This window comes from Zalophus californianus, chromosome 7 (assembly GCF_009762305.2).
Source record: "Zalophus californianus isolate mZalCal1 chromosome 7, mZalCal1.pri.v2, whole genome shotgun sequence".
Taxonomy (NCBI): domain Eukaryota; kingdom Metazoa; phylum Chordata; class Mammalia; order Carnivora; family Otariidae; genus Zalophus; species Zalophus californianus.
Window position 1 is genome coordinate 72,963,977 of NC_045601.1, and position 18,526 is coordinate 72,982,502.

The 18,526-nt window shown below is 35.8% G+C and overlaps 1 protein-coding gene across 5 annotated transcripts in view; it reads left to right on the forward strand.

Annotated features, from left to right (window-relative positions):
* Positions 1-18,526, forward strand: part of SNX14 (sorting nexin 14) — a 91,446-nt gene that overhangs the window by 26,903 nt on the left and 46,017 nt on the right. For 4 of the 5 annotated variants that reach the window (XM_027601414.2, XM_027601413.2, XM_027601417.2 and 1 more), the window contains exons 7-12: positions 1,257-1,341; positions 9,541-9,697; positions 10,920-10,995; positions 12,153-12,197; positions 12,288-12,368; positions 12,468-12,582. In XM_027601414.2, the coding sequence (XP_027457215.1) occupies positions 1,257-1,341; positions 9,541-9,697; positions 10,920-10,995; positions 12,153-12,197; positions 12,288-12,368; positions 12,468-12,582 (559 nt within the window). The remainder of the gene's footprint in view (positions 1-1,256; positions 1,342-9,540; positions 9,698-10,919; positions 10,996-12,152; positions 12,198-12,287; positions 12,369-12,467; positions 12,583-18,526) is intronic. The other variant, XM_027601415.2, reaches the window with a different exon arrangement.

Here is an 18,526-nt window from a genome sequence, read left to right on the forward strand (position 1 = left end):
CTGGTCATCTTATTCCTAGTACGATGTTCTGTCCCTGATACCATTGCCTAAATAATATAAATTGGCACTTTGGGGATAATGAAAACAAAGAATCATCCACAGTGTGTTTTTTTTTTTTAAATTGAAGTTTAGTGATGAGCCCATTATTTTACCATTTTGATTCTGACCCGAAGTCTCTAAAATGGAACTTAAAAAGGAAAATTTTCATGAGTATTCTCACAAGACAAGATTTTATAAAATGTTTGAAAATGAAAACATCCTGTTTATTTGATAAATATTACAGCAGCCTATAGTCATTGAGGACAAGAAGCCAGAGAGAAATGAAGAGTAATGTTATTTGCAACAAGGTATACTACTAACAGAAATATTCCCACTTACTGAATATGTTTGATCTTACATAGCTAAAAGATACCTGTGAACTGCTCTGGGTTTTACTGGTAAATCACTAAATATTGGGGGTTTATGATCCACCATACTTATTAGATTCATTAGCCTGTGATTCCCCCCTTCCTTAATATGGAATTTAAAAATAATTGAAACATTAATACAAAACTTAGCTGTGATGCAGTTTTTTCATGCCTTTGATAAAGGGAAAATGTGTTGAGTTTTGTGGAAGGAGATAAGCCTGTTGAAGTCCAGTAAACATGCTTTTTGGTGATTCATTTTATTTCCAATTTAGTTTTAGTTATTTTTTGTCTCTCTTATGTGTGTACATATAAGCCTTCAGTCCTCCATCACTAACCTACCACAGTCACTACAGTTTCTAGCCTTTAAGCTGAAAAATGTCTGTGGAGAATCATGAAATTGAATATCATTCCAAAGTAGAATGCTTCTGTATAGCTTAAAACCAAGATTTATCTTGTAAGGTGAATAAAAATACTTAATCTTTAAGTAACCTTAATAAACAGAAATTTATGGCCCCAAAGTGTTAAATTACTTGAGATTTTTCTTTCAATATGTTTAAAAGAAACATTAAAGAAATCAAGAATAAAGACAATATTTTGTGGGAAAATTTAGTATACATAGTGCATGCATATTAAGATATATTTTCTTCAGTGTGTTAGAGAAACTGTCTATAAAGTTGTAGTTAGTATGATCCAAGAATATAAAGCGCTTTTAAATTATATTTTTGAAAGATTCTAAATATCTCTAATTTTTAAGATCATGTGTTCCAGTATCTTAAATATAGTGCTCCTGCCATTGTAACTCATTGATAATTGTTTTAAAAGTTTTATTCTAATGTTGAATTTTTCTAGGTGGATATTCCATCTATTATAACCAAGAAATTATTAAAAGCAGCAATGAAGCATATAGAGGTGATAGTTAAAGCCAGTCAGAAAGGTAATACAGTTTTCTACTACAAAGTTTGAGTGATTTTTATATACCAGCTTTCACCTTAAATACCTATGTATGATTACTGATGCATTAACTGATATTCACAAATGCTGTGAAAGTATTCCTTTAAACCAAAATCCTTTTTTAATACTTTGTTTATTGTATAAGTGATTGTGAAAACTCAGGAATCTATGAAAATTAAAAGATAGTTAACTTTTAGATATACTATTGATGACTTTCATCTTCTTTTGGATGACAGTCTGTTGCCTTTATTACTCCCTCTGAGGTATCTCTCACATCTCTTCCCCCTTTCTCTTCTTAATGATTTCAATAGTTTTGACCTATTCCAGCCCATCCTATATATTGCTACCGTGTTAATTTCACACTACCACAATTCTCATGTTATCTCTCTACTAAAAAAAATTTAGTGACTTAGAGTCTAAATTGTATATTTAAATACTCTCTAGTCAAATATTTTGATTTATTCTTGTCTTTCACTATGTATTATGTGTTGGCTGGGATCACCTCTTTGCAGTTTTTTGTGAATGTCCTGGCCTTTATACTGTCATGATTTGCACATAGCATACATTCAGTAAATGTTTTATGATCGAATGAATGAAATCTTCATTTGGGATTTTTCTTGCTCTTAGATCAAACTGAATTTTTTTTTTTAACAAAATTACTTCTGTGCTCTATACTTGGTTCTTTGCAAAACTGATTTTCCTTGTGTTTGCATTTGGTATTCTTTGTGAGTGCTTTCCCAAATGCTTTTGGTATTCTTTTCAATGCTGCATACTACTCCATGTAGTAACTGTGTAGAAGAGGTTTCATGGTCATATTTTCTGGTAATTACTACACATTATATTCCCCTTATGGAAATTCCCAGCAAATACCACCATACCAAAATCTCTGAGTAGTCCTACAGCAAAGAAATGGCTTTAACTATTTAAATAGTTTTTTAACTTCCTACATCCCAAATTCATTTGAGTACAGAACCAATTTTCCCTCCCTCATGATATCAGTTAATATAAGCAGTACATTTGGGGAAATTATGTTCTAGGCAGAGTTGAAGTAAAAATCAAATTATTACTTTATTTGTTTCTTGGTATGAATAATTCCTCAGTTTTGAGAAGCATTTCAAATTATATATATATTTAAAATCTTTTTCTGTGTTCATCTTATAATATTACAACAACTAAAAATAGTTACTTTCAACATAGTACTAAAGTAGAAGAGTTTGAATATGTGTAATTTAATTGTTGAATAAAAAAATTAACTTAAAAATCAGTGTCCTGTCACTGGCAAAAACAAATCAGAAGATAGTAATTATCTTGTAGCTATTTTGTCAAGGCTACTTTACTATCAGAAAAAAAAACAACATAGGAAAAGTGGGTTTTTTTATTAGTAAATTTATTTATATTATTATTTTTAAAGATTTTATTTATTTGAGAGAGACAGTGAGAGAGAGAGAGATCACGAGCAGGGGTGAGGAGTAGAAGGAGAAGCAGACTCCCAGATGAGCAGGGAGCCCGATGCGGGACTTGATCCCTGGGCCCTGGGATCATGACCTGAGTTGAAGGCAGACACTTAACCGATTGAGCTACCGAGGCACCCTATTATTATTATTACTATTTTTAAAGATTTTATTTTTAAATAATCTCTACACACAACATAGGGTTCAAACTCACAACCTGGAAATCAAGTCACATGATTCACTGGCTGAGCCAGCCAGGTGCCCCAGTAAATTTTATTTTTTACAGCAGTTTTAAGTTTATACAAAAATTGAGAAAGTATAGAGAGTGCCCATAGCTCTCTCTCTTTTCCCCTGTTAACATCTTGTATTAGTTGGTACATTTGTTACTATTGATATACCAATATTGATACATTATTATTAACTAAAGTCCACAGTTTTCATTAGGGTTTACTCTTTGTATTGTACATTATGTGGGTTTTGACAAATGCTTAATGCCATGTATCCACCATTACTGAATAGTTTCACTGTCTTAAAAATCCCCTGTATTTCCAGAGGCCTGGGTGGCTCAGTCGGTTAAGTATCTGCCTTTGCCTCAGGTCATGATCCCGAGGTTCTGGGATTGAGTTCCACATGGGGCTCCTTGCTCAGTGGGGAGCCTGCTTCTCCCTCTCCCTCTCCCTGCTGCTCTGCCTACTTGTGCTCTCTCTCTCTCCGTCAAATAAATAAATAAAATCTTAAATAAAAAAAAAAACCCTTGGTTTCACACAGACATCTCTCCCTCTTTTCTTCATGAACCTCTGGTAACCATTGATCTTTTTATTGTTTGCACAGTTTTGCCTTTTCCAGAATGTGATATAGTTGGAATCATACTGTAACCTTTTCAGACTGGCTTCTTTTATTTAAAAATATGGATTTAAGTCTCCTCCATGTCTTTTCATGGCTCAATAGCTCATTTCTTTTTACTGCTCAGTTATATTCCAGTGTATGAATGTGCCACAGTTTATTTATCCATTCACCTATTGAAGTACATCTTGCTTCCAAGTTTTGGCAGTTATGAATAAAGCTGCTATAAACATTTGTGTGCAGGTTTTTATGTGGGAGAAGTATTTTTAATATAGTCTTTGTTCTAAAGACAAACACTTTGCAGGCTATGAGTAAAGTAGACATCTTTTTATTTTTAGTTGAATTAATCAGTTTAATAAAATTCCCAAATTACTTTATTTCTAAGAGAGTGGTATTATATATATATGCACACCCACACACAAACCAGTTTGAAATTTATTGTTGAGTCTTTACAAGGGAGGGTTTGCTAATTTGCTACTATTAATGCAAAAAACGATTCCCAATTATAAAATCACCGTAAAATGCTAGATTCGATTAATTAATAACATTGTAGTTAATGAGATTTATAGAATTAAAAGGCCTGAGTTTAGAAGGACTTTTATTTAAAGGTCCTGGTATTCTAAGTATTACGACAATGAATTAGATAGACTTGTAAAAAAGGTTATCAGATTTTTGAATTTTCATTTCTTTAATGCATAAATTTGTTTTCAAAATTCTTTGGCCCCACAATTGTGCATAACTCAGAAAGTAATTAAAGGTTCATCTCTTCATTCAGATTCCTTTTACTCTCTCAGGGTTTTCTCTGTAATCTGTCTCTTGAGAATAGGGATTATATAGATGTTTTCTGTCTATGTGTGTACTCTCATGGCCCTTTAGAAATACTGAATGTATATACATTAGAAGCATTGGCTTAATTTAAATTCAGTAATAAATTGTGCAGAAGGACCTTACTCTCCAGTCTTTCATCCTGAAGGTATCTCTTTGTCATGGATTCCGGAGACCTTTCCTGTTTTGGTCTGAAAACTGCTAACTGATAAGGCAGTAGATGGACTGATGATTAGTGGGGATTAATCCATGCTGTGTTTTCCAGCATTTTTTTTGCTTATATTCCCAATTAAGATTTTTCTCCCTATATTCTTTTATCTTTTGCCTGATTTCTTTATTTTCTCATTATCTAGAACTACAAAAAACTCTCATGTCTGACAGATGTTGAATAGATTCCAATCTTGTGTTTTAATTTATATATTATGTGTGAATGCTTAATCACGTTGAATGTTATAATTACTTATACATTTTGCATTATGACTTTTCAGTGTTTATAATTGCTTAACTGTAATGTGGGAACTGAGGCTCATAGGCATTATATCATTTGTTCAAGATCAGTTTGTTAAGTAGAGCTGGAATTTAGCATGGCTTAGTCTCATTTTAAATTCTGGCTTTATGACATACATTTTTAAATAATCTGTGCCCCAAATTCTTGGAGAAAAATGCTTAGTAAATAATTGCATAATTATGAAATAAAATGCATTTCTTGTAATAACTACATCCGTCTTTTGTACCTCAGGCACAGATAGCCTTCATTTACCTTCTTAGTACTAACACTATTAGAATGCATATATTGGCTTTTTTGGGTAAATGTGCTTGCATTCTTTTTGAATAAAAATAGAAGAAAATAGTTAAAAATAAATGCCACTGAATTAGAGTTTAGATTCCTTTCATAGACTCCATGATTTTAAAACCTGGCACAGAGTGCAAATAAGGGAAAGCATAACTTGTTTTCCTCCTTGTCGTTTGAGGTCTGTAAAAAGAAGTGACAATATTATTACCTTTAAGTTAAAATATTAGTTTGGGATGCCTGGGTGACTCAGTCAGTTAAGCCTCCGACTCTTTGATTTTGGCTTAGGTCATGATCTTGGGGTCATGAGATCCAGCCTGGTGTCAGGCTCCACACTCAGCACAGAGTCTGCTTAAGATGCTTCCCCTCTGGGCGCCTGGCAGGGAGTCTGCTGCTCCCTCTGACCCTCTTCCCTCTCATGCTCTCTATCTCTCATTCTCTGTCTCTCAAATAAATAAATAAAATCATAAAAAAAAAGATGCTTCCCCTCTGCCCCCCACTTCCCCCCTCCCTGCACTTGCTCTCTTTCTCTAAAATATTAGTTTAGTACTTGGACTTTTAAGAAAACTTTCTGTTAATATAAGTTTTATCACGACTTAATATTCATTAAGTAATTTATCTGTTCATGGACTTCTATTTTACACAGTTCTGTACCTATTATATCCTATACTCTTGAGCAGAAGACACAGAACTTAACCAAGGAAGCCAAAGCTTTAAAAGGTTACCTGAATGATTTAGATGTGGAAGTAGAGACAACAAAGAGTTTTATTTATTTATTTATTTATATTAACATATAATGTATTATTTGTTTCAGGGGTACAGGTCTGATTCATCAGTCTTACACAATTCACAGCACCCACCATAGCACATACCCTCCCCAATGTCCATCACCCAGCCACCCCATCCCTCCCCACCCTCCACTCCAGCAACCCTCAGTTTGTTTCCTGAGATTAAAAGTCTCTCTTATTGTTTGTCTCCCTTTCTGATTTCATCCTTTTTCATTTTTCCCTCCCTTTCCCTATGAACTTCTGTCTTGTTTCTCAATTCCTCATATCAGTGAGATCATATGATAATTGTCTTTCTCTGATTGACTTATTTCGCTTAGCACAATACCATCTAGTTCCATCCACGTTGTTGCAAATGGCAAGATTCAATTTTTTGATGGCCGCATAATATTCCAAGGTGTGTGTGTGTGTGTGTGTGTGTGTGTGTGTGTGTATATGTATACCACATCTTCTTTATCCATTCATCTGTTGATGGACATCTAGGCTCTTTCCATAGTTTGGTTATTGTGGACATTGCTGCTATAACCATTGGGGTACATGTGCCCCTTCGGATCACTACATTTGTATCCTTGGGGTAAATACCCAGTAGTGCAATTGCTGGGTTGTAGGGTAGCTCTGTTTTCAACTTTTTAGGTACCTCCGTACTGTTTTCCAGAGTGGCTGCACCAGCTTGCATTCCCACTCATAGTGTAGGAGGGTTCCCCTTTCTCTACATCCTTACCAACATCTGTTGTTTCCTGACTTGTTAATTTTAGCCATTCTGACTGGTGCGAGGGGGTATCTCATTGAAGTTTTGATTTGGATTTCCCTGATGCCGAGTAACGTTGAACACTTTTTCATGTGTCTGTTGGCCATTTGGATGTCTTCTTTGTAGAAAATGTCTGTTCATGTCTTCTGCCCATTTCTTGATTGGATTATTTGTTCTCTGGGTGTTGAGTTTGATAAGTTCTTTATAGATTTTGGATACTAGCCCTTTATCTGATATGTCATTTGCAAATATCTTCTCCCATTCTGTCAGTTGTCTTTTGGTTTTGTTGACTGTTTCCTTTGCTGTGCAAAAGCTTTTTATCTTGATGAAATCCCAATAGTTCATTTTTGCCCTTGCTTCCCTTGCCTTTGGCAGTGTTTCTAGGAAGAAGTTGCTGTGGCTGAGGTCGAAGAGGTTGCTGCCTGTGTTCTCCTCTATGATTTTGATGGATTCCTGTCTCACATTTAGGTCTTTCATCGATTTTGAGTCTATTTTTGTGTGTGGTGTAAGGAAATGGTCCAGTTTCATTCTTCTGCATGTGGCTGTCCAGTTTTCTCAACACCATTTGTTGAAGAGACTGTTGTTTTTCCACTGGATCTTCTTTCCTGCTTTGTCGAAGATTAGTTGACCATAGAGTTGAGGGTCCATTTCTGGGCTCTCTATTCTGTTCCATTGATCTATGTGTCTGTTTTTGTGCCAGTACCATACTGTCTTGATGATGACAGCTTTGTAATAGAGCTTGAAGTCTGGAATTTTGATACCACCAGCTTTGCTTTTCTTTTTCAACATTCCTCAGGCTATTCAGGGTCTTTTCTGGTTCCATACAAATTTTAGGATTATTTGTTCCATTTCTTTGAAAAAAGTTGATGGCATTTTGATAGGGATTGCATCAAATGTGTAGATTGCTCTAGGTCTCATAGACTTTTTCACAATATTTGTTCTTCCAATCCATGAGCATGGAACAGTTTTTCATTTCTTTGTGTCTTCCTCAGTTTCTTTCATGAGTATTCTATAGTTTTCTGAGTACAGATTCTTTGCCTCTTTTGTTAGATTTATTCCTAGGTATCTTACGGTTTTGGGTGCAATTGTAAATGGGATCGACTCCTTAATTTCTCTCTCTTCTGTCTTGTTGTTGGTGTATAGGAATGCCACTGATTTCTGTGCATTGATTTTATATCCTGCCACTTTACTGAATTCCTGTATGAGTTCTAGCAGTTTGGGGTGGAGTTTTTAGGTTTTCCATGTAAAGAATCATATCATCTGCAAAGAATGAGAGTTTGACTTCTTCTTTGCCAATTCCGATGCCTTTTATTTCTTTTTGTTGTCTGATTGCTGAGACTAGGACTTCTAATACTATGTTGAATAGCAGTGGTGATAGTGGATATCCCTGCCGTGTTCCTGACCGTAGGGGGAAAGCTGTCAGTTTTTCCCCGTTGAGAATGATACTCACTGTGGGTTTTTCATGGATGGCGTTTATGATACTGAGGTATGTACCCTCTATCCCTACACTGTGAGGAGTTTTCTTTTTTTTTATAATTTTACTTATTTATTTGACAGAAACACAGCGAGAGGGGAACACAAGCATGGGGAGTGGGAGAGGGAGAAGCAGGCTTCCCGCTGAGCAGGGAGCCCAATGTGGGGCTTGACCCCAGGAACCTGAGATCGTGACCTGGGCCAAATGCAGACGCTTAACAACTGAGCCACCCAGGCGCCCCTCAGATGCTTTTTCTGCATCATTGAGAGTATCATATGGTTCTTGTTCTTTCTTTTATTAATGTATTGTATCACATTGATTGATTTGCGGACGTTGAACCAACCTTGCAGCCCAGGAATAAATCCCACTTGGTCGTGGTGAATAATCCTTTTAATGTACTGTTGGATCCTCTGGGCTAGTATTTTGGTGAGAATTTTTGCATCTGTGTTCATCAGGGATATTGGTCTGTAATTCTCCTTTTTGATGGGCTCTTTGGTTTTGGGATCAAGGTAATTCTGACCTCATAAAATGAGTTTGGAAGTTTTCCTTCCATTTCTATTTTTTCGAACAGTTTCAGAAGAGTAGGTATTAATTCTTCTTTAAATGTTTGGTAGAATTCCCCTGGGAAGCCATCTGGCCCTGGGCTCTTGTTTGTTGGGAGATTTTTGATTACCGCTTCAATTTCCTTAGTAGTTATGGGTCTGTTCAGGTTTTCCATTTCTTCCTGGTTCAGTTTTGGTAGTTTATGCATCTGTAAGAATGCATCCATTTCTTCCAGATTGTCTAATTTGCTGGCAGACAACAAAGAGTTTTAACACAATTTGTGTGTGTGTGTGTGTGTGTGTGTGTGTGTGTGTGTGTGTGTGTGTGTGTGTATTTGCAGAGGATGAACAAGGTATAACATTTGATAACAATGGCTTGGGATGTGCTAGAAGTTTTCTGTAGTTTTCTCCTCTTTTTAAAATAAATATTTGCTTTTGTTTAATATCATTTGTAAAGTAGTGATATGAGTTAAAATTCTTGTTTGCCATGGGAAAAGGTCTTTTTATCAATTTTTTGCAAAATTAAAAAACTTATGGGAAGGAGGAAAATTGTTCTTTTATATCCTTTTTGAAAAATTTCCCAGTAGAATACATGTTGGAAAGAAGGGAGGGCTAGGAAAGGAATGACTGTATAAATGGTTTTCTGTTTGTTAGTGGAAATGACTGAAGTTATTTAATGTTACTTAACTTCTTTCAATATTTATTTTTTTATCTCTATTTATAGTAGAAAATACAGAGTTTTTACAGCAAGCTGCTTTAGAAGAATATGGTCCAGAGCTTCATGTGGCTTTGAGGAGTCGAAGAGATGAATTACACTATTTAAGGAAACTTACTGAACTACTTTTTCCTTATATTTTGCCTCCTAAAGCAACAGACTGCAGGTATAAATAGTCCAGAAAATGTCATAGCAGTATTTGCATACCATGACATATGTATATTGCTATTCTTGATCATGATAGGAGTACACTAAAACTTGAGATTAACCTATGATGATTTTCATTTAAGAAATATAATTTGTCAGGTATTAAAATGCCATTTTAGGTGATACACACAACATATGTTGTGTTGCTTAGAATTTTTTTGCTGGGGGGGGAGGTGATCTTGGGAAATCAAGATAAATATGAATAAATCAGCTTTTTTATTTGAGATCGTTATACTTTGTTAATTTCTTGGTGTTCCATTTTAAAGACATAAACATTGTGACTCATTGACAGAAACACTTTGAATAAACTAAATAGACCTGGAGCGCCTGGGTGGCTCAGTCTTTGGGCATCTACCTTTGGCTCGCGTTGTTATCCCAGGGCTGTGGGATCGAGCGCTGCATTGGGCTCTTTGCTCAGCGGGAAGCCTGCTTCTCCCTCTCCCGCTCTCCCTGCTTGTGTTCCCTCTGTTGCTGTGTCTCTCTCTGTCAGAGAAATAAAATCTTAAAAATAAAACAAAACAAAAAACTAAACAGACCAAACCAAAGTTGTGTTTTAAGGTTATACCTGGCAAGAATAATTAGAATTCATCTAGACCATTGTTCCTTGTTCTGGCAGGAATTTGTTTAGATTATTCTAATAATCTAAGGGAGCAGGCTCCCCGCTGAGCAGGAAGCCCGACTTAGGGCTCGATCCCAGTAACTTGGGATCACTACACGAGCCAAAGGCAGATGCTTAACCTAGTGAGCCACCCAGGCACCCCATAACATAAAGTTTTTATTAAAAATTTTAAAAATTTAAAATATTTTAATGAAAATATTTTAAACAGATTAATGTATAATGTTAATTTATTATAATTACAAATTGTATTACTAGTTTTAAACATTAATTTTAAAATATATTAAATATTTTAAATTTTCTGAGGTGGGGAGTGTTTTCTAATGTTCACCCAAATCCCTCCTGTTAAGGAAATGCTTTTTCCTCTTAAGCAATACTTTCTTTTAGCCAGTTCAGGAATCCAGGTATGGTCTGTGAACCACTAGCATGAGCATTACTTGGGAGCTTTTTAGAAATGAGGAATCTTGGGGCATACCTACTGAATCATAGTCTGCATTTTAACAAGATCTCCAGGTAAGAACTGATGTAAATCACTAAATATGTGCAATATTGTTTGTTTTTCCAGATCCCTGACCTTACTTTTAAGAGAGATCCTTTCCGGTTCGGTATTCCTTCCTTCTTTGGATTTCCTAGCTGATCCAGTAAGGCTTAAAAAGTGGTTTTAATTTGTGGTAAAATACATATAAAGTTTATCATCTTAAATGTTTTTATGTGTACAGTTCAGTGGTATTAAGTACATTCATTGTTGAGCAACCATCACTACTACGCATCTCTAGAACTCTTTCATCTTACAAAACTGAAATTCTATACCCATTAATAATTCTCCATTCTTCTTTCCCCCAGTCCCCTGGCAACCACCAACATACTTCTATCTCTATGAATTTGACTACTCTGGTACCTCCTATAAGTCCATGCATTGTCTTTTTGTGACTGCCTTATTTCCCTTAGCATAATGTCCCCAAGATTCATCCACATTGTAGCATATATTAGAATTTTGTTCCTTATCAAGGCTGTATAATATTCCATTGTAGTTATATACCACATTTTGCTATTTATGCATCCATTGATATACACTTGAATTACTTTTACTTTTGAACCAATAAGATTTTGAAGCAACAGGAATAATTTATAAACACTTTAAATGCTGAAGTCAGAATAACTTTTCTTTGCCCACTTTCCAAAAAGTGAGACCCTGCATCACATTTTTTAAAAAAGTATTTATTTATTTGAGAGAGAGAATGTGTGAGCATGAGCTGGGGCAGGGGCGGAGGGAGAGGGAGAGAGAATCCCAGGCAGACTCCCTGCTGAGTGTGGAGCCCAACATGGGGCTCAATACCACAACCCTGAGATCATGACCTGAGCCAAAACCAAGAGTCAGATGCTCAACTGACTGAGGTACCCAGGCACCCCCTGCATTGCAGATTTTTTAAAGTCCCTCTATGTTACATATGTGCAAATGCTTTGCCACTGTTCCATTTGCTTTTTCATTTTTCTAGAAACTTTCACAATATGAAAAATGCTTTGAGAATTTTAGGCAGAATATTAGTAATGGGGGGCGCCTGGGTGGCTCAGTCGTTAAGGATCTGCCTTCATCTCAGGTCATGATCCCAGGGTCCTGGGATCGAGCCCCGCATCGGGCTCCCTAGTCCATGGGAGGCCTGCTTCCTCTCCTACTCCGCCTGCTTGTGTTCCCTCTCTCTCTGTCTCTCTCTCTGTCAAATAAATAAATAAAATCTTAAAAAAAAAAAAGGATATAGTAATGGGATTATTTTGACCCATGTGTATTATTTTCCATTAGGATACTGTGAATCATTTGCTTATCATCTTCATAGATGACAGTCCAGTGAGTATTGAGTATTAAGTATGAATTTTGATTCATATCTGTCAAAGCACATGGCACTTTTATTGAATTAATAAATTCTCTTTCTTAAAGCCTGAAAAAGCAACTGAACTGCCTTCCCCCTTGGTTCCATTCTTGCAGAAATTTGCAGAACCTAGAAATAAAAAGCCGTCTGTAAGTATTTTTAGCAATAATGTATATTATTTTTGATATAAACAATTTTATCATGTGTTTATATGGCCTTAACTTACTCTTCTCCCGTATTGTGTTAAGGTGCTGAAGTTAGAATTGAAACAAATCAGAGAGCAGCAAGATCTCTTATTTCGTTTTATGAACTTTCTGAAACAAGAAGGAGCGGTGCATGTATTGCAAATATGTCTGACTGTGGGTGAGGCTTACTTGTGCACTTTACCAAAGTCATTTTTACACTTTTTAATTTATTTATTTTGTGTTCTAAATACATTTGAATGTTTAGATCAGATCTGATTTTGTAGTTGTCATATGTCATTGTACTAAATTTCATTTTATTAGATACTTTAATATCACCTTTGAGTTGTCTCTTAAGTATGCACTTCTTTCCAGATTGGAACATAATTTATAATTGACTTCAACCAACTTCTTTTTAAAATATAACTTAAAAAAAATGAGATGTAATTTACACAGTGAAATTCACAGAACTTAAATGCACAGTTTGATCAGGTTTGACAAATCTAGACATCTGTGTAACTTACACTTTTATCAAGATATAGAACATTTCCATCACCCCAGAAAGTTAGGGCCCTTCCCAAACACTCCCACTCCTGCCAAAGCAATCACAGGTCTCGTTTCTCTCACCACAGATTAGTTTTGCCTGTATAGTTTTCTTATATAAATGGAATATATGGTATGTACTCTTTTGTTCCTGGCTTCATTGATTCAGGATAATGCTTTTTAAGATTGGCTTGTACTGTGTAGAGGAAGTTTGCTCTTTTTTTTGTTAAGTAGTATTCTTTTGTATGAGTGTACTGTTTTTTGTTTTTTTTCTTTAATTCATTCTCCTTGTGGATGGATATATCTGGACTGCTTTCACTTTTGGGCTATTATAAATAAAATTGCTATGCACATTCTTGTATAAGGCTTTTTCTGTTGGGCATACGTTTTTTTTTTTTAACTTTTTTTTAAAGATTTTGTTTATTTATTTGAGAGAGAGAGAGAATGAGAGATAGCACGAGAGGGAAGAGGGTCAGAGGGAGAAGCAGACTGCCTGCTGAGCAGGGAGCCCGATGTGGGACTCGATCCCGGGACTCCAGGATCATGACCTGAGCCGAAGGCAGTCGCTTAACCAACTGAGCCACGCAGGCCCCCTGTTGGGCATATGTTTAATAACTGGAAGTAGAATTACTGGGTCACAGGGTAGGTGCATATTTTGTTTCATGAGAAACTGCTAAATTGTTTTCCAAAGTGGTTGTACTATTTTACTCTCCCCAGCAAATGTGTGAGAATTTTGGTTGCTCCACACCTTTACCAAAATTTGGTGTTGTTTATTTATCTTTTTAATTTTAGCCATTTTAGTGGGTGTGTGGTGGTATGTTATTGTGCTTTTAATTAGCATTTCTTTAATGATCGGTGTTGAACATTTTATAATATGCTTATTGGCCATTCAAATATCTTTGTACATGGAAGTGTTTAATCTACCCATTTTTTACTGAATTGTTTTTCTTTTTTCATTAAATTATAGGAGTTCTTTATATATTTTAGATGCAAGTTTTTTGTCAGAAATAAGTGTTAAGAATGTTTTCTTCCAAACTGGCTTGTCTTTTCATTTTCTGAATAGTATCTTTTGATGAGTAGAATTTTGAAATTTTGATGATACTCAGTATTTCTATTTTATGGTTAGTCTCTTTCAGAGTAGGGAGTCTTTGTTACCCTAAGTCAAGGTGATATTTGATTGTTTTTCTCTGGATGCATTAAAGTTTTATATTTTACATGTAGGTTTGTGATCTTGAAATATTTTGTATTGGTATTAGTTAGGGGTGGAGGTTCATTTTTTTTCCCTCCATTGGATATGGATATCTGGTTTTTCTGATACCCATTTTTTGAGGAGACATTTTTTCCCCCCATCTTAAGTTGCTTTGGCGTCTTTGTTAAATGATTTGACCATATATATGTGTTCTGGATTCTCTTTATTTCCACTGATTCATGTCTAATTTTTTGCCTAATACCGTAGTCTTGATTATTATGACTATAAGTATGTCTTGAAATCAGGTGGCATAAGGCCTCCTATTTCTTTGTTTTTTCAAATTGTTTTGGCTATTCTAGGTCCTTTGCTTGTATATGTATATATTTTAGAATCAGATTGTCTATTTCCACACACACATGCGCACACATGCTCATGGATACACATACACACACACACGCACACACATGCACAAAGCCTAGCCTACTTTGGAGTTTTTTGACTAGAATTGCATTAAATCTATAGTATAGATCAACTCAGGGAGTAATGCCATCTCAACAGTATTTTGGTTTCTGGTGTTTGAAAATGGAATATTTTTCCATTCATTTCTATAGCATTTCATAGTTTCCACTGTAAGTCTTTATGTTTTCGGAGGTATTAGCATGTGGTATTTAAAATAATTTTTAAATTGTGGCTAATAAACAGAAATAGAATTGATTTTTTGCATATTGACTTTGTATCCTGTGCCATTGCTACATTCACTTATTAGTTCTGGTAGCTTTTTTGTACATTTCCTTAAGACTTTCTACGTATATAATTATGTCATTTGCAAATACAGTTTTACTTTTTCCTTTATAGTGTTTATGCCTTTTATTTCTTTTTATTGCCTATTGCAACAGCTAGGACCTTTACTATTATGTTGAATTGAAGTAGTAAAAGTTGACATCCTTGCTTCGTTCCTGTTCTTAGGGGGATATTACTTAGTGTTGTACCATTAAGTATGGTACTAGTCTGGTTTGTTTTTTTTGTTTTTGTTTTTGTTTTTTTTTGGTAGATATCCTTGATCAGATTGAGAAAGTATCCTTCTCTTCCTGGTTTGCTGGGAGTTTTTTTTTTATCATTAATATTAAACTTTTTTGAATGCTTTTAATGCATCTCAGTAACCTATGTTATTGTCACCAAGTTATTTCCATTGGTCCCTTATTGTGGAGCTGTAGTGATGTCCTCTCTTGATTGGTAATTTGTATTTTCTTTTTTCTAATCTGTATTGCTAGGGGTTTTATCAAATCTATTAATGTTTTTGATATGCTAATGTTCCACTTTTATTTTTATTACTTCTCCTTACCTTGAGTTTAGTTTGTACTTCCTTTTCTGGTTTCTTAATTTTATTCCTGACTTCTTTTTGGATAGAGGCTTTTTTAAAACTATAAATTTTTCTGTATGAATTGCTATAGCTAAATTCTAAACTTTCCGGATTTTTGTTTTTGTTTTTGTTTTTTTTTTTAAGATTTTACCTATTTATTTGACACAGAGAGAGAGAGAGCACAAGCAGGAGGGGTGGCGGGCAGAGGGAGAGGGAGAAGCAGGTTCCCCGCTGAGCAGGGAGCCTGATGCGGGGCTTGATCTCATGACCCTGAGATCAAGACCTGAGTTGAAATCAAGAGTCAGGTACATAACTGACTGAGCCACCCAGGCACCCCTGTGGTGTTTTGTTTTTTTAAGTAAACTCTACACCCATCGTGGGACTTCAACTCATGACCCTGAGATCAAGAGTTGTATGCTCTACTGACTAAGCCAGCCAGGTGCCCCAAATATGTGGTGTTTTTATTGTAGTTAAGCTTTAAATATTTTTAAATTTCCCTCTGGTTTATTTTTTGACTTAAATTTACCAACATTTGGGGATTTTTAAGATCTCTTACTGTGATGGTTTTCTAATCTAATACTGTTTTCATCAATGCACCTGGGTGGCTCAGTCGGTTAAGCATCTGACTCTTAATTTTGGCTCTGGTCATGATCTCAGGGCCCAGGGATTGAGCCCTGCATGGGGCTCCGCGCTCAGCGGGGAGTCTCTCTCCCTTGCCCTCTGCCTCCCCCGTCCCCTGACTTAAGCATGCATGTGCTCTCTTTCTCTCTCTCTCTCAAACAAATAAGTAAATCTTTTAAAAAATACTGTTCTGATCAGACAACATACTCTGTGTGATTTCAGTCTTTTGAAATTTATTGAACCATATTTATGGCTCATACATATGGTGTGTCTTAATGAATGTTCCCTGTGCATGTGAGAAGAACTTCTGTTTTGTTGTGTTGTGTTGTGTTCTATAAATGTCAGTTAGGTTAAGTTGATGGATTGTCTAAAAATATTCTGTATTCTTTCTGGTTTCTTAAAGGGTTTGCTGTTTTTATCTTTTGTATTTTTTCCATGTATTTTGAACTTTATTAGGTGCAGACACATTTAGGATTGTCATGTGTTCATGATGAATTTGTCCTTTTATCATTTTAAAATGCTCTTTATCTCTGGTAATTCTCTGTCTTTAAGTCTGCTTGGTTTGAGATTAATATAGTTACACTGTCTTTTTTAAAAATATTTTATTTATTTATTCAACAGAGAGAGTGAGAGAGTACAAGCAGGGGGAGCAGTAGAGGGAGAGGGAGAAGTAGGCTTACTGCTGAGCAGGGAGCCTGACGCAGGGCGCAATCCCAAGACCCTAAGATCATGACCTGAGCTGAAGGCAGATGCTTAACCATCTGAGCCACCCAGACGCACCTAGAGTTGAATCTTTTTAATAAAAAATCTAGTTTGGTAATCTTTGCTTTCTAGTTGGGGCAGGTAGTGTACCTTTACACTTAATGTAATTTTTGTATGTTTATTGTTAGGTCTTTGATCTTGGTATTTGTTCCATATATTTTTTATTCTTTTACTCCTTTCCTGCCTTTCTTTGGTTACTTGAGGATTCTTTAGTATTCCATTTTGTCTCTTCTATTGACTTTTTATTTATGTCTCTTCTGTTTACTTTTCTTGTTTTAGTGGTTGCTCTGAGATTACACTGTCAGTTTTTATCATGGTCTTCATTTAAAAGTATTTAACTGCTTCAGGAACACTGTAAGAAATTCAGTGTACTTCCAATTACCCCCTTCTGCCTGATGTGCTGTTACATATTTTAATTCTGTGTAGGATATAAACTCTACAATACTTTAGTATTTCTTCTTCAAACCCTCCACACCCCCCCTTTTCCGGCCCTTAAGTTATTGGTATATTTACCTTCCTGGGACTTTTTATTTCATTCTGAAGAACCAGCTTTCTGTTATCATTTCCCTTGTGCTGAAAGAAATATTTTTTTTTACATTTATTATAGTACCAATCTGATGGAGGTAAATTCTCTTAGTTTTCGTCTTTTTTTGTTAAATTTAATTAATTAACGTATAATGTATTATTGGTTTCAGAGGTAGAGGTCAGTGATTCATCAGTCTTACATAATACCCAGTGCTCATTACATCACATGCCCTCCTTAATGTCTTTCACTCAGTACCCCATCTCCCTACCCACCTCCCCTCCAGCAACCCTCAGTTTGTTTCCTATAGTTAAGAGTCTCTTATGGGAGCGCCTGGGTGGCTCAGTCATTAAGCGTCTGCCTTCAGCTCAGGTCATGATCCCAGGGTCCTGGGATCGAGCCCCGCATCAGGCTTCCTGCTCGGCGGGAAGCCTGCTTCTCCCTCTCCCACTCCCCCTGCTTGTGTTCCCTCTCTTGCTGTGTCTCTCTCTGTCAAACAAATAAAATCTAAAAAAAAAAAAAGTCTCTTACGGTTTGTCGCCCTCTCTGATTTCGTCTTGTTTCGTTTTTCCCTCTCTTCGCCTATGATCCTCTGTTTTGTTTCTTAAATTCCACATGTGAGTGAGATCATATGATAATTGTCTTTCTCTGATTGACGTATTTTGCTTAGCATAATACATTCTAGTTCCATCCACGTCGTTGCAAATGGCAAGATTTCATTTTTTTGATGGCTGAGTAGTATTCCATTATATATATATGTAGCACATCTTCTTTATCCATTCATCTGTCAATGGACATCTGGGCTCTTTCCATAGTTTGGCTATTGTGGACATTGCTGCTATAATCATTGGGGTGCAGGTGCCCCTTCAGATCACTACATTTGTATATTTGGGGTAAATCCCTAGTACTGCAATTGCTGGGTCATAGGGTAGTTCCATTTAACTTTCTGAAGGACCTCCATACTGTTTTCCAGAGTGGCTGCACCAGCTTGCATTCCCACCAACAGTGTAAGAGGGTTCCCCCTTCTCGGCATCCTCCCCATCATCTGTCATTTCCTGACTTTTAATTTTCACCATTCTGACTGATGTGAGGTGGTATCTCATTGTGGTTTGCCAAGTGATGTTGAG